Source organism: Bidens hawaiensis, unplaced genomic scaffold (assembly GCF_021521415.1).
Source record: "Bidens hawaiensis isolate Kalapana, Puna unplaced genomic scaffold, B.hawaiensis_p1.1 tig00000512_1, whole genome shotgun sequence".
Lineage (NCBI taxonomy): Eukaryota > Viridiplantae > Streptophyta > Magnoliopsida > Asterales > Asteraceae > Bidens > Bidens hawaiensis.
This window is the reverse complement of record NW_027491033.1, coordinates 2334657-2351054: the sequence shown is the minus strand read 5'-3', so window position 1 is coordinate 2351054 and position 16398 is coordinate 2334657. Positions and strand designations below refer to the sequence as shown.

Genomic DNA, 16398 nt, shown 5'->3' with positions numbered 1-16398 from the left:
TTCATTCATCAATACTTAAACTAGTAATCAATTAGATTATTATTAAGCTGTGCCATATGTTCGGATTAAGTTTTGATATTCAGGAGAGCCAAATATTTAGTCTTTTGTTTATTAATTCAAACAAAGAGATTTCCAAATAGGTTTAATTACTTGTCCAACTTGCTTCGCAACCTGAAACCTGGAGATTGGTTATTTCTTCATAATTGTTTACAAATCAAAGTAACATTGCTTTTGCTTAACAAATCTTTCAAACCGCTTGACATCGTCTGTCCAGTTAGTTTAATATTTCATAAATTATGAATTTGATTGACACTTCACACTGATTCCCTATGGCGACGACCTTACTTACCCATACTAGTCATATGTATTTAAGATTAGAAATACTTTTTTTTATTAGAGCACGGAATCTACATCACTATTACTATGAATGGAATCAATAAACTTCGGAATTATGCGATCCCAATACTTTAATGTTGCATTTTCTCCCCAATAGACATAAGGCACCTAAAGGAAAAGTACCCGAGCTACATCCCATCGATTTAACCATAAACCTAATTCCATTTCCTAGAAACTTCACTCCGTTAATATTGGATTTCCATAATTTATCTACGAACCCGAACAACATAAAAGCAATTTAAGGCTTGAAGGACATTTGCATAGTTCTCCTTGGACCATTCCCCCAGTAACACCACATCATCAGCATAAAAATTGCGACAAATGACATTTTTTTTTACCAATAATCGTTGGTTTAAAAAGACATGAGTTAACTAGTTCAATAAGCATAATATGGAGACCTTCCATTGCCAGTATAAAAAGAAAAAGTCAACAGTGTATCGCCTTTTCTAAGATTTCTATGGAAAATAAATCTTTCATCGGATTCTCATTTATAAGAACTGACCCTGTAGAGGACTTGTGGCATTCTTTGATCATATTAATCCACATTGTCCCAAACCCCCTAAAACCCCTGATATCTAAAAGATAGTTCCATGCAAGGGAATCATAAGCTTTGATGAAATCAACCTTGAATATCATCAATTGTTTCTTCATCTTTTTATACCACTTGACCGTCTCATTAAGAATTGATGGACCATCAAGAATTTGGTGATCTTTAACAAGGGCCGATTGAGCCGGGTCAACCACTTTATCAATCACTTTCGATAATCTTATGGGCAAGTAACTTGGCAATAATTTCATATTGTAAATTAATCAAACTTATTGGTCTATAACCCAAAATAATAGTCGGGTAGAGTCATGAAAGATGTGTTACAACCTTTTGGAATTTGATGATTGTGAAAGAAATAAAAAACATAAGGCATAACTTCATTTTGTAACAAGACCCAATGTTTCTTTAAGAAGGCAAACGAAAATCATCTTGTCCCAGAGCTTTATCATTGTCAGAAGCCCACACAGCTTCACGAACCTCATCAATAATCTTAATATTTTGGGGCAATTTTATATATACCATACAAATGTGGAAAATACTATATATATTATTGCAAAACTAAAATTATCATATATGCCCTTAAAACATATTTAAAATATAAATATACCCGATTCATTAAAAATAAATTAATAAATAATCAATTTACCCTTATTTTTTGAAACTTGAAACTTTCATATCCAATTTTAGCTTAAATTTAACATAGATTTTTCTATACCCACTAACAATACTTATCTCAAATTATTAGACTACTTAGCGTTCAATTTTCTTGCGATTACTCATGGTTCGATTAACTGATCGAACACACATATTTTATTTTTCGATTATAAGTTATTAAGAGAACAAAAGGGGAGATATGGCGGTTTGGCTCACTTGTTTATTGTTGATATGGAAATGTGTAGAACGGTCATTAAGTAATCAATAACTAAAGCTGGATATATAAGATAATTTTAGTTTTGATTGAGAATATATGAGTTTTTTAAGTTTGTAAGAGGATATACGAAATACACACTTGGGAATTGGAAAGCAACTTACTCGTTCGTTTGTTTTGACTTTTGAGTGTGGACCAACTTGCGAAGACTGTGGGCCAATATAGAAAGGCCCATTTGCCCATGCTTTTAAAGAGTTTATTTAGGTTCAGGCCTTTACAATATTTGAGTATGTTAACTTTCTGCTTGTATGGGCCGGCCATTTCATTTATACACAGGCAACAAAAAAATCGGTTTGGGCTCACATTATTATTCAATTAAATGCCATTTGTTCATGTTAATAAACCACATACACATATTAGATATAAACTAGTAACCGTATCCGCGCGTTGCGGCGGGCCAAATTGGTGCCATGTTTTGTGTGCATTAGACATGTTAACTAAGATCATTTGCACTGTAAAGAAGTCATGTATGCCTTGATCTAAAGGTGAGTTTTCTCACTGAAGTTCAAACAAAAAACTGAAGACATAAGCATTGGAGCAATCATGTAAATATAGGTAATAATCTTCTGTTCAATTGTTTCTCACTGAGAAGCTCCTACTAATAAGAGTTTTAAAATTATATCGTATCAGTTATTTTTGTTAATGATGTGCTGATCAGTTTTGAGAAATTCAAGTCGTTTTGCTATCTCTGGATGACATGTCTCGTTGTAGAGTAGAATGCTTTGAAAAAATGAAGAGTCAACCTAAACCCGATTGACTCTTACCCTTATTCCAACCTAGCACGCACGTTTTGCCACCTCTATATCAAATCCATGATCACAACAACATAAATAGAGCTAACAAGGATTATACCTGCAATAATTCTTCAATAATGCCCTGGGCATTCCAGACTTCACACATGCAATAAAGCAGTTCCAAGAGACATACCGCATTATTTATTCTTAGACTATTTAAATAATGTATAACACTAAAAATGACTGTTGATTAAAATCAAGCAAAATTCACCTTATGTCACCTTATAAATATCCCATGCAGTGCCTCATATTGGAACATCATCCCCTCATAATCAGGATGCATGAGCTGTCAATAATTCATTGAAGAAAAAATGAAGCTTAACTTAATGACATAAATAACTACATTGATATAAGAGCTGAAATATGGAAACTCGTTAACTTACAATACCAAGAGCTTCAAACAAAACAGCATAAGCATTGCTTTTATTAACATTTTTCACCACATCTGTTTCCATGAGTTTTCGTTGTAGAACCTGACCATAATAGATTAAAGTTCCCAGAGAGAGTAGAAGGGGGGTGGGGAGGGGGGCTATTATAATCAGTTGACAAACTAAATAGGCAACAACAGCTTTGGTTCATGTTCTTCGAATGGTCACCAGATCAGATCCAACTGATAGCCACAAAGTCTTCAAATATGCCTATTCGTTTGCAAGAAATTAGAAGGAAAATGAATGGATAAATGAAACAGTTCAAAATCAAAACCCTAGAGATCATATAAAATTACATATAAATTCAGATATAGAATACATATATTTGTACTTTTTCAAACCTAAAAAAATTTCAAAAAAAAAAAAAAAACCTAAGATAAAAATGTTATCTTTTTGATTCTGAGCTTTGAAGGGTCTTTGTATTCCAACATCTCTAAGTTGAATCAACAATAATTCCTGTATTGACACGTGACGTTGAGAACTTGATTTAAAAAAATAAAAAGCATTCATAATTCAAAACAGAAGAGTTGCAGACTGTTATATCAAGGGTCTCTAATTATCGAACCACCAATTTTGCAATTTCTTGGTAAATGCTACCTAAAAGCCAAAAAGTTAAAGCTTAAAGACAGCAACAGTGAACGCTAAAGTATGTAAATCAATAAAAGATATGCCAAGCCTCAAAACTTATAACTCGCTCGCTAGTGGATTAAAGCGTAGAAAACAAAATCAATTTCAAACATATATAGATAGACGATCAACAATAAGATGATCGAAACAGAGGAACCTAATGGGGTGGCGGAGTAAGAGAACGGTAGGTGAGCATCCGTGAACCAGTTCAGACTCCGAGCTGAATATTAGGCTCTTCGTTTCAGATGTTCCGACGCCGTTTGGAACGGATTAGAGGCAGAAATATGAGACGACTTCACATAACGAAAATCGGGATTCCCACTTTGATAACAGGCAAAATTGAAAAGAAGCGGGGGTTATTAGATTAGGGGTGCACTGTTGAGAATAGGGTGTTCTTGAACAGAAATAGGAATGCTTTGAAAAGAGGCCACGCACATGTAGACGTGGGTCAAACCAGACGCATCAAGTACTTGTAATATATGTTTCAAATCTTGTACTAAATTGTTACAGTAACATTTGTGAGAGCACCGACATTTGCATTTTAAATATATACAGGGGGTGCTTAATGTACAATAATATACTATCATACAAGACGTACGAGAGGATCTGGAGCGTACAATAGAACGCGGTGGCAAAGTTGTAATTAAAAGGAAATTGACAACATACGGTTATCAAAAGGGCAATTCCGTCCAGAAAATATTTCAATTTAACCTCCCACTACGCGAATCAGTTCTCCAGTTTCCCCCAAATTAGTTATCAAACACCCCCAATTTGTTCGTCAATATGTTTTTGAAGTAAACGGAGTACCTCGAAAAACCATGGAGTTGAATGCGAGCTCGGCCGGAAATCCTAATTCGACGAAGCTTGTTGTTAAGAATAACGAACGAAGGTCCAAAGCGAACAACGACAGACATCAAAACGTACAAAAATCAGGCAATACATTTCTAAATTGTTACCCTAGAACGTAAATTGAATTAGTTGTGAATTTGTTTGTTGTTTTGATTTGTAACAATAAACAAATTAGCATAAGCTGTTACTAATTTTTTTTGACTTTTGTTTAGTAAAAATTAGAAACTGAACGTGTTTAATGTTCAATTTTGTTAGTAAAAAAAAGAGGGTGGTTAATGTGAATTATCAGCAGAACGTGTTAGAACGTTTAAAAAATGCATAGGTGTTTTAAGCTTGGAATAATAAAGGTTGAAATAATGAGAACGTGTTAAGCTGTTACTAATTAGGTGTGAATTGTGTTTGTTGTTTTGATTTGTAACAACAAACAAATTAGCATAAGATGTTACTAAGATCTTTTTGATTAGAAACACTGATCATATTTTTTTGTAATGAAGATGTTGAAAAGAAAAAAAGAAATGCAGAACCAAGTGATGAAAATGAGCATGAACGTGCAAATAAGAAAGTTAAAACAAAACAAGCCGAATAAAGAAATTCCGACTCCGACTTTGAAACACCAATCAAATCATTGAAATTCAAACACAGAAAGGTGGAACACAAGCAACATGACAAAAAGAAAAATAAAGGAAAATCAGAAGCCGAGTTTCACAATTCTGATTCAGATTTTGAAACACCAAAGAAAAAAGCCAAAAGGCCAAACCTTCAACCAACACGTTGTAGAAAACCTTTTCAAGAATTTGTAGATAAAAAGCTTTGGATGAGGTGTGCACCAAGTAATATTCATGAAGCAATTAAAGTGATGAATGAAAAAAAAAATGGATTGAAGAAACAGGATTTGGGTCACTGTTAACAATGAAGATTACCTCAATACCTGGTCGATTGGCATATTGGTTGGTTATGAACTATGATCCTGATCTGAATGAATTAAATATGGGAAACCATATTGTTAAGATAACATCACAATTAGTTCATGAGGCTTTTGGGATACCAGTTGGTGAAGAAACAGTGGTAGAAAAAAACAGACCAAGATTAGGCTCAAGCATTTGTGCAGACATGTTTTTAAAACAATTTGACCATTCAAGGATAAGTATTCAAAACATCTTGGATATAATGAAAAAACATAATGAAAAAAAGGATGAGTTTAAATTGAATTTCCTTGTGTTGTTCAACACATGCATTGGGTTGATAACAAAATCAACAACAGTCAATTTAATGTTCGTCAGATCGATTGATGACTTTTCAAAAATCTCAAATATGAATTGGTGTAGCTACATGATTCATAATTTGAAGAGATCAAAAAATGAATGGAAAGGTATAAAAGAAAATGGAAAACAAGAACAATTCAATGGTCCTACAACATTGCTTGCAGTGATTTACACACATGAGTATCAGAAACGTCATGGAGCGTTTGAGAAGCCAATCAGAACACCAGCAATTAGTTACATTACCACAACAACTCTTGTGAGCATGGATAGCTACGTGTATAATAACGGTCCATTAACTGATACCAAGGAGAACAACGAAGACTCAAGTAAGTAACTATAGCTTTCTAATTTTAAAAATATGACTACTAATGCTATAATAATTTAATCTTTGAAAATACCTAAACAGTGAATCATGGTCCTTCAAATATTGAACCAACTGAAAAGGGTAAGGTATCTTGCAATGAAAAAGTGAGTGAACATAGAACAAGCCATGCTCAATTAGTGCAAAAAAATGAGACTGAAGTGGATAATGCTATGATGAACACTGCTGCTGCAAACGAGAATGAAATAGTTGAAATTGAACATGGTAAGTAACTATAACTTTATAATGTTAAAAATATTACTACTGATGCTATATTAATTTTATCATTGAAAAAACAAAAAACAGTGAACGATATTCCATCAAATATTGAACCAACTGAAAAAGGTAAGGTTCTGATGATCACTGGAGCTTTCAATGAAAAGAAATAATATATGATCAAGTAAGTGAACGTGCAACAAGCAGTGTTCAAAAAGGTGGGAAAAATGTGACTGAAGAGGATAATGGTATGTTGAACACTAGCGATGGCAAGGATAATGAAAAAGATGAAAATGAAAATGCCAAAGAAAAAGAACAAAATGAAAAAAATTATGAAGATTATTTCCAGATGCCTATAGGAACAACAACTCAAGAAATAATAGACTACTACAATACCCAACCCGAGTTGTCTGGATTGTCTGCATATATGCCAAAAGAACGTTTCACCAAAGACGAAGAGGTAACAGTTCTAAACATACAAGAACCTATTTTTGTAAAAAAATTAACAAAAATATTTATTGCAGAATTGGAATAAAGAAATGGACAACAAGTTAGAGGAATTTGATAAAATTGTCTTTGAAATCAATGAGTTGGTAAAGAGAGGTAAAGAAAAACATGGAACAAACATATGGTTATTTGATAGGTGTTGTGCTTGGGAAGCTAAATTCTATCAAAAAGGTAGTTCTAAAGAAACACCATTTGGATCTCAATCTGAAGGAGGAAGTCTAAATGAATTAGGTAAACACCTTTTGTTAATTTAATTTTTTAATACAATACCTAACCAACACCCCTGTATAAAATTATAGTTGCAACAGTTGATCTTTCAATAAATCAAAATAAAGCTGGTTTGGAGTCATGGTATGCTAACAAGGAAGACAGTGAAGGTAAAACTAGAACGTTCTAATACATTCTAATACGTTTTAATACGTTTTAGACCTTTACATTTTAATTCTTTTATTTATTATGTAGAAAATGTTGAGAATCAAGATGTGAGCCTTAACCGTGAGAAAGATGTTGAGAATCAAGTTGAAGTAACCAATGAGCAAGGGGGAATTCAAGGTAAAAAATACTATCCCCTTTATACGTTCTTATACTTTTTTATACATATATTTTCTTATACGTTCTGATGGTATTTTAAATGACACAGATATTCAGAATGTTATCCAAGACAATCCAAAAACTTTAGGCAATGAGGTAGGAAAAGATGTTCATAATCAAGTTGAAGTAACCAATGAGCAAGGGGGAATTCAAGGTAAAAAATACTATCCCCTTTATACGTTCTTATACTTTTTTATACATACTTTCTTATACGTTCTGATGATATACATGTAAAAAAAACCTATATACGTTCTTATACGTTCTGATGGTATTTTAAATGACACATATGTTCAGAATGTTATACAAAACAATCCAATTATGAGCCTTGACCATGAGAAAGATGTTCAGAATCAAGGCAATGTAACAAAAGAAAAAGATGATGGTAATAAAATTTCTTTATATGTTCTTATACGTTCTACATCTCTAGATTTTAATTTTTTTTTATTTATTAGGTATTGTAAATGACAAAAATGAAAATGATGTTGAGAATCAAGTTGAAGTACCCAAGGGGCATGGAGTGATTCAAGGTAAAAGATACCATCTCGTGTACACGTTCTTATACGTTCTGATGATATACATTTAAAAAAAACCTATATACGTTCTACATTTAAAAAATTCAATTACAGAAAAAAATCCATTGACTGATGTAGCTGACAAAGGATGTGAGGATTTTGAAAATGCTGAAAGACAAACGGAAGAACCCATTCGAGGTAATTAATTAAAAACCCTGTTCTTTTAAATATTATTTAAAAAATATACTAACAAAAAATGGTATGTAGTTACAGAAGTGGAAGAATTGAATTCAGAAATTTATGACAAAGAAAATGTCAACAACTCTACTCAAGAAAATGCTGAAAGACAAACGGAAGAACCCATTCGAGGTAATTAATTAAAAAACCTGTTCTTTTAAAATATTATTTAAAAAATATACTAATAAAAAATGGTATGTAGTTACAGAAGTGGAAGAATTGAATGAAAAAATTGGTGACAAAGAAAGTGTCAACAACTCTACTCAAGGTATTGAAAAGTTTTATATATACAATCACAAAAACACACACAAACAAAAAAGTATGTTATAACTTAGTCGTATTATAGGGTTGATTGATGTTAATATTGAAGAAAATTATGAATACGATAGTGAAGATTTGGATACAGTGATAATGCAAACTCCGTTTCTCAATCAATCAACATAATTTAGAACTCCTGAATCTAAATCAAAAAAATTGGCCCTTGTTGCTACATCTCCTACACCAGCTGCAAGTTGTCATAAAATAAATAAACTACAGCGAGAAGAAAGAGAAAAAAGACTAGCACCAGCCTTGAAATCACCATATCTGAACCGGGAAATTGGAATGACTGAAAAAATAACAATAGATGAACGGATTGTTTCAAGATTTGTTATTGGTGATCTTTCTGAAAAACATAAATTTGAAGTGATTTACAAATCAGAATACGTCACTGCATTCAAATTTGTGTTTGAATGCTTTTGCCTGGATATATACATCTTGGCTGGTGCTATGGACATTTACACAGAGTTGTTGAACCATGAAGAGAAGAAGAGAGATGAAAAATTATCTCCGTTAAGATTTTTTGCTACATCAACGCTTATAGTAAGTATTACACCTTTATTTGTACGTTAAGAAAAATGTATACACATATTAATTATATCAAATTTTATTTTTTATACATGAAGCCAATTGATTACTATTTGAAGGGAGCTAACGTCAGCGAATATAAAATGCTGGAAGTTTTCACAGACAACCTTGACAAGATAATGGCTTTGCATAAATTCAAGTCACTCGAACCAATTACACTATTTGTTGTGCCTGTATTTTATGAATACCATTTCTTTTTGGTTGTTTTCAATTTGAAAACAGAAACAATTGAGCTGATTGACAACATGACTAATGGCGATATATCAAAAACTGCTCGCTTTAATTCAGCTCAGGAAAAAGCTGATGCCACAAAAAAATCTTTGGAAGAAAGATATAAGGGTGTCCCAGAAAAACTGGTAAAACATTTAAACATTCTGTAAAAACTACTTTAAATAATATATATAAAAAAATTAATAGGTTGATTACCCACAGAGGGATATTTTTTGCATGTACTTATCGAGAAATAAGCACCCAATTGCGCTGAGGTTGGAGATAGCAGATATAAAGAGGTTGCAGATGGATTGGAGAATAAAAAACAACGTACTCGATTGTGGTGTCTTTGCAATAAGACACATGGAAACATTCAAAGAGTGTCCAAGACAAAAACGACAACTAAACGATTTGAGGATAAAATACTTTGCAAAGGTGTTACTATCCGATATCAACAAAGCCAAAACAGATTTAATTAGACTGGCGAAGAAATATGATGCATTAGCTGACAAAAAGCTGCTCAGTAACCAAGATTTAACTGCTAAAATTGATGAGACAAGAAAATTAGAAACTGATTTTTAGTTTGTATGGAAATGAACTTTATTTTGCTAATACGTTCTGGATAGATTTTGTCTGTACGTTCAAGTTAACAGACCTTTGTATGGAAATATGATGGAGTTTAATTAGATTTTGCTTATACGTTCCAGATAACAAAAGAGTTATTCTATATTGCTTATACGTTCTGGATATAGTTAGTTTGTTCGTTTAAGTTAACAGACCTTTGTATGGAAATATGATGGAGTTTAATTAGATTTTGCTTATACGTTCCACATAACAAAAGAGTTATTCTATATTGCTAATACGTTCTAGATAGATTTTGTTTGTTCGTTCAAGGTAAAGAACCTTATACGTTCTATTGAACATATTGTATTTTTACTTAATTGTTTATAAGATAATAAAGAGTTATTCTATATTGATAATACGTTCTAGATATGAGTTTAATTACATTTAACTTATACGTTCTAGTTAACAGATCTTAATTTTGCTTAATTCTTTGTAACATAACATAAAGTTATTCAGAAAACATACCAAAATAAAACATAAAACACATAGAAAAGGTTATCAAAAACCACATAATACATAAAAAAATACAAAATAAAAACAGGCAACAATTATTAGGTAACCAGAACACACTGCCTAAAATCCATTGATTACATGATAGATTTAAGAAACTCTGTCTTCAACTCAATAGAGCAGTTCAGAAGTTTTATCGCCTTACACAACTCTTTCAACTCATCTACTTCCTTTTTACCTGTGTCAATAAAAAACAAAGCACACAAATAGTTAATAGTACTACCAGGCATGTTTGCTAGCAACTTTGCTATTTCATCCCTCATATCCATGTTGACACCAGCGGTGATGATAAATGGATGTTGTAAAGCAGCCTGATTCTTTGTATCCTCATGGATTTGAGCTTGAATCTGTTTCAACAACAGATCCTTAGCTGATGAAGAAAACGATGAAGATGAGGAATCCATATCTTGTTGTACTGAGTTTTGTATGGTGAGATGAAAGATGTGGTTGTAATTAAATAGATAAAATAAAGATAGATGAAGACAAAAAATAACTACAGTGACAATAAATTATTGAGAAAAAGTGAATCGTTTGTTATTTAAGAATCTAAAATATTTGACACCTAGGAAACTATAAAGACAATTACACGTTCCAATACATAACCACTATATTTAATTAAATATATGACAAAAACGTTCTCATACGTTCTATACCAAAAGCATAAAAAAGATTGTTTCAATAATAACACTACTAAAGTGACAACTGCATGTAATTAAAAAATTATCATCAGATTTTAGTTTAATTATGAACTATGTTAAATCTCCAACCAATTAAAACACAAAGAAAAAACAAATTACACATTTCATTAATACGTTCAACTACTCACTTTGAAAAAATTGGCAATGCAATCATGCCTACTAATATGTTCTGATGCCTAGATATAATTATACTCAGTTCAATAAATTAAGTAAAAATTTTAATAACTTCATTCACCAACCAAAAAATCAAAAAAGTCTATAAAAAAGAGAACAAACGCATCGCACAAACACACAACAAAAATTTGAAAAAAGAAAATGGATTCTGGAAATGTTACTGTTAAAAGCATTTTCCGATCAAGAATCAACTTGGAGCTTGAAAAAGACTGCAATCAGCTACGAGTAGTCGAAGATACAAAGAGGTGTGTGACAGATGAAGCAACAAAATCCGATGCTCTTCACAAAGAAGTTCTGAAGCAACCAGATAGCACATTCAAGACACAGGCAATAACCTACCTGGAAAAGCAAGCTTCATACTATGGTCAGCTTCAAGATGTGCTAGAGAGAACAGCTCACAAGGTGACGGTGAATAAAAGAGCAAAGCGTGAAGGGGCCGAAGAGATCCTCGACAACAACTAGGGTTTCCTGGTGACTGCTGGTGTGGTGGTGTGATGTGGTGATGATGTGGTGTGGTGATGGTGTGGTAGAATAAAATAAGTTTGTGAATAGGTTCGATATGATCCTCTTTTGTAACCTCCTTTTTCAACCGGATTTAATATAAAAATCTATTTAGTATCAGTTTATTTACACGTTCTTATACGTTCCAGTAGCACAAACTTGCACGTTCCATGAAAATATGAAACATAAAAAGTATAAAAACAGAAAAAATATAAACAAAACAATAACGCTAAAAACTATTATTCTTGTAGTTCAGGACAAGTTCGACTGTTATGACCCTGTTTATGACAAACTTTGCATTCCCTATATTTCTTCCCAGACCGACTTATAGCAATCTCTTTCTGAGATTTAATCCGTTTATGTGACCCACAACCCTTATTCTTAATACCACTAGGCACACGGACAGTCACCTCTGATGGTTGATCATACCCTAGAATAGCAGCAAACCTATCCCTTTTTGATAAATGAGTTCTTTTGTATCTTGTCTCATCGGCTTGTTTGATCATAATGTTCATTTGATCCCTGACTTTAGTAAGTTCATCAACATCAGTTGCATAGCTATTTATGAGATACTCACCAGTCAATGTTATTTCCCTTGAGATCTCTTTGAGTTTTAAATTTTTGTCATTACCAAAAGTTGAAATTGGAGCAGTTCTAGGATTAACACCAACATCTCTCTTCCAACGATCAACCATGTATTTCTTTGGAATTCTTGTAACTCTAAACAAATTTAAAATATAAAGGCTGCGACGACACAATAACCCGTAATGTTCAAATCTTTTGCATCCACATGAAATAGTCGAATCAATTCCTTCCTCACCTTCCTTCTTAAACAAAACCTGACACACAAAAATATATTAAAATACTTTAAAACATTCTGTCAAAAAATCAAATAAACTTTAAAAAATGTTTTAATACGTTCTAAAACGTTCAGGCGGAAAAAAAATAAAATCTATAAATAATTCATACCTCCAAACTGCCTGGAACGTATGCATTAAAGTCAAATACTGAAAACCTCACAAAATCTTCTTCTGCAGTTGATTTCAAACATGCTACACCGCTCCTAATACGATACATTTCATCTTGGAAATCATTATAAATAGCCTTTGTATACATCAGTTCTGCTTCCTTCTCAAAAGGGTTTTTTCGCTAACCGGATCTGAATGTGTGTACCTTGTATCATGATCATTTTTCCTACCATTGTGCATTTGTATCTCCATACAATGATCAAATGACTAAAGAACTCAACTAGTGATAAATGTGAGTTAGAAACTTGACAAAAAAATGATTTTCACTTTCTGATCTCGATGTAGTTCTCATAAGACCAGACAACGGCTAATCCATGTAATAAGCAGGAATCCAATCATATCTCATTTCAAACATGTCACACAACCATTTATTTGTTTCAAGATCATATTCTTTCATTATAAGTTCCCATTGCATTTCGAATTCGGATTGAGAAATTGCATCTGTCCAAACAATGTCACATATTTTACGTTTAAATTCTTCATTGTTACAAAGGGTGGCACCAACCTGATGTAACAAAAAAATATGTTTTTATACGTTAAAAAATACACACATAAAACACACTGATGCATGCTAGTTTGTTATATACACGTTCACAAACGTTCTAACACTAATACAAAATATGACCTAAATATACTAAAACAGTAATATGTTTATACGTCCTAAAACGTTCTAACACATTTAAAAATATGCAGCTATCAAATAATGATGAATACTAATATGTTTAGACATTCTAATACGTTCTGAAACATATGCATAGTACATTGAATACATTAAAAAGTTACCTTATCAGCAAGTTTTTTCATAATGTGCCACATACATAACCGATGTCTCGAGTTTGGTAAACTAATGAGATTGCTTGCTTCATTGCTGGATCTTGATCAGTAACAACCACCTTTGGGGCAATACCAAAAGAATCAAGAAAAACTTTCAAAAGCCATGAATAAGATTCAATAGATTCAGATGATAATAACGCAGCACCAACTGTAACATTACGACAGTGATTATCAATGGCAGTAAATGGTACAAAAACCATATTGTACCTGTAAAAAACAAAATTATTAGAAAAAACAAATTAAAAGAAAATATGTAAAAAAAATAAAAATAAAATACAAATGTATTAAATTGACATACTTGTTGGTCTTAAATGTTGCATCAAATGATATAATATTTCCAAAAGCCAAATAATTTTTCTTTGAAATTTCATCCGCCCAAAATAAACGATCTAATTCACCATTAGAATTAACAGTATACTCAAACGAATAACCATCACAACAATTTTTCTTCCCACTTAATCTTTGTACAACCATTTCCGCATCATACTCCCCAATATAACAAGTTAAACTCTGTTTGAAATTCTTACAATTGTCTTTAGTAGCCCCAACTTCCTCAAATCCTTCATACTTTGTCCTCATAATATTAAACGCCTTAACAGGGCCCAAATTCGATGTTGACAACTCATATCTAATATCTTGTTGTACATGAGTCAACTTCCTATTTGATCGAACAAAATGCATATCTTTTGCATCCACCAGTTCATGATTATGTCCTTCGACAAAATCATTTATTTCAAACCTCAAACCGTCATCAGATTTTAGAAAAAATTGAGCTCGACAACCACACCGAATTGTTGGTCTCTTCCTTCTTTTATAATACGGTCTATTGGAACCATATTTTTCAGCCATAGAATCATAACTGTTTGCAGGTTTATGACCTTCTTTGGAACAAATAAAATATTTAGACTTTAATAAACCGTCATTCATATATGAACCTCCTTTACGAACACAAAAACCAGCTTTCTTTGCATATTCAAAATAGAAATCATATGCATGATCAACAGATTCAAAAATCATTCCTTTTACAGGTTTACAAGATGCATTAACTTGCGGTATAACAACATCTGATGAAGGATCTGATAAACAAAAAGCAATTTAAGTCAAAAAAATTCGCCTAAAAAACAACTAATTACAGTTTAGAAAATACACAGTAAATAAATATAATTTAAAATATAATCAAACATCAAAAATAAATTAATACGTTCTAATACGTTATAATATGTTCTAACCGAATCACAATTACTAACCAATTATACGTTCTAACACGTTCACTTTTCTTTCGATTATAATTAATGCAAAGTTGTTCTTCCACATGAATCCTCAATTAACTTTATGATTCTCGCTGCTTATTTTCTTTATCGATACTAACTAGTTAAATTTGAAGTCCATTTATCCACGATTTGCTAGTCCAATTTTCTTTAATGATCCTCAATTAACATGAATCCTCAAATTTGAAGTCCAATTATACGTTCTAACACGTTCTAAATAGAAAATAGACAATTCTATCCACGATTTGCTATTAAAACACATAATTTGAAGTCTAACTGAATCACAATTAGTTCACAAAACTATTAAACACACTACGATCATAAAAATTCAACAGAAAAAAAACCTAAAAATCGAAAAAATTAATTTATCCGTCAATTAAACCTACAGTATATAGCTAAATAAATAACAATTGATTAGAATTAAACCTACAATTACTTACTTTGATGATCGTAATACATGACGCTAAAAATCAACGAACACCGTCAATGCTAATCGAACAACAACTCGCCAATTGTTAAGCAGTTTTTGGATACAACGATAAGATTCAATAAAACAGGGTATATGCAAAAACCGTTTATTATACAGGCGCGATTATCTTTTAAAAGTAATGTAGAAAAGACAAAAACACCCTTTTGTTAACTTACGCGATCAAATTAATGAAATTGGAAATCAACGATAGGAAGCCTCGCGTACGTACGGTACGATAGCCAATTTTTGTATTGGATCCTTTATCTATCTATATATAATGTCAATATAATTAAAAGTTATAAATTATTTTATTTTTCAGTAAAGCAATTTATACTTTCTTATAAAGTGTACCCAGTTTATGTTCAAATAAATGTACCGCATGCCATTGATGTGAACTAAAACTGATGAGTTACAAAACAAAACTTAAGCAGTTTACATTTTGCAAATGTTAGCTTCGACCATTCAATTGCTATTCCAAATATTCGGTTAGTTAAAGCTTATATGTTACAAATAAGTGAATAACTGAAGACGCTAGAGTAATTAGTATTAGTCTACAGTTTTTAACTAGAGTAATAAGAATACTCTAGTGTTTAGCATAATTACTCTAAAGAACTATGTTAGTTCATATGCGTCCTACTCTGGCATATTTATATGTTGTGACATTGTGTTTGGTACCTTTGTCTAAAGGACTAGTTGCAATGGTCGATTATCCAAATCCTTTTATGTTTAGACTAAACAAGTCTAATTTGTTATATTCCTTATGAAATCTGAATGACTGAATTCAAGGGTGAAATTAATGAAGGATACAACTCTTCCTTCATATCGCTAGCATATAGCAAAGGTGAGAGACCTGATGCCCCTAAAAGATTGTAGACTGATTAATTTAGTTGAATGAATGTACAAAGTGTTATCCAAGATTCT

General features: G+C 32.0%; 2 protein-coding genes across 2 annotated transcripts; both read right to left on the bottom strand.

Annotated features, from left to right (window-relative positions):
* Window positions 1–822: 822 nt before the first annotated feature.
* On the bottom strand, window positions 823–3120 carry LOC143632750 (uncharacterized). The gene is made up of 3 exons (XM_077101181.1): window positions 3049–3120; window positions 2887–2951; window positions 823–1177 (listed from the first exon to the last, which is right to left on the bottom strand). Exons 1-3 carry the CDS (start codon window positions 3118–3120, stop codon window positions 823–825), a joined length of 492 nt encoding a protein of 163 aa, XP_076957296.1.
* An 8997-nt stretch (window positions 3121–12117) lies between these two features.
* Window positions 12118–13086, bottom strand: LOC143632742 (uncharacterized). Its single transcript, XM_077101174.1, has 3 exons — window positions 13052–13086; window positions 12848–12941; window positions 12118–12717 (listed from the first exon to the last, which is right to left on the bottom strand). The coding sequence occupies exons 1-3, from the start codon at window positions 13084–13086 to the stop codon at window positions 12118–12120; spliced, it is 729 nt and encodes a 242-aa protein (XP_076957289.1).
* Window positions 13087–16398: the final 3312 nt, after the last annotated feature.

Excerpts from the sequence above, each read along its gene's own strand:
- LOC143632750 (XM_077101181.1), bottom strand. The coding sequence starts at position 3,120 with ATGGAAACAGATGTGGTGAAAAATGTTAATAAAAGCAATGCTTATGCT. Across the intron at positions 2,952-3,048 it reads TGTTTGAAGCTCTTGGTATT|CTCATGCATCCTGATTATGA; the intron begins GTAAGTTAACGA and ends AATTATTGACAG. Across the intron at positions 1,178-2,886 it reads CTGCATGGGATATTTATAAG|TTACTTGCCCATAAGATTAT; the intron begins GTGACATAAGGT and ends ATTATTGCCAAG.
- LOC143632742 (XM_077101174.1), bottom strand. The coding sequence starts at position 13,086 with ATGCACAATGGTAGGAAAAATGATCATGATACAAG. Across the intron at positions 12,942-13,051 it reads AAAAATGATCATGATACAAG|GAGCGGTGTAGCATGTTTGA; the intron begins GTACACACATTC and ends GTATCGTATTAG. Across the intron at positions 12,718-12,847 it reads ACGTTCCAGGCAGTTTGGAG|GTTTTGTTTAAGAAGGAAGG; the intron begins GTATGAATTATT and ends TTTGTGTGTCAG.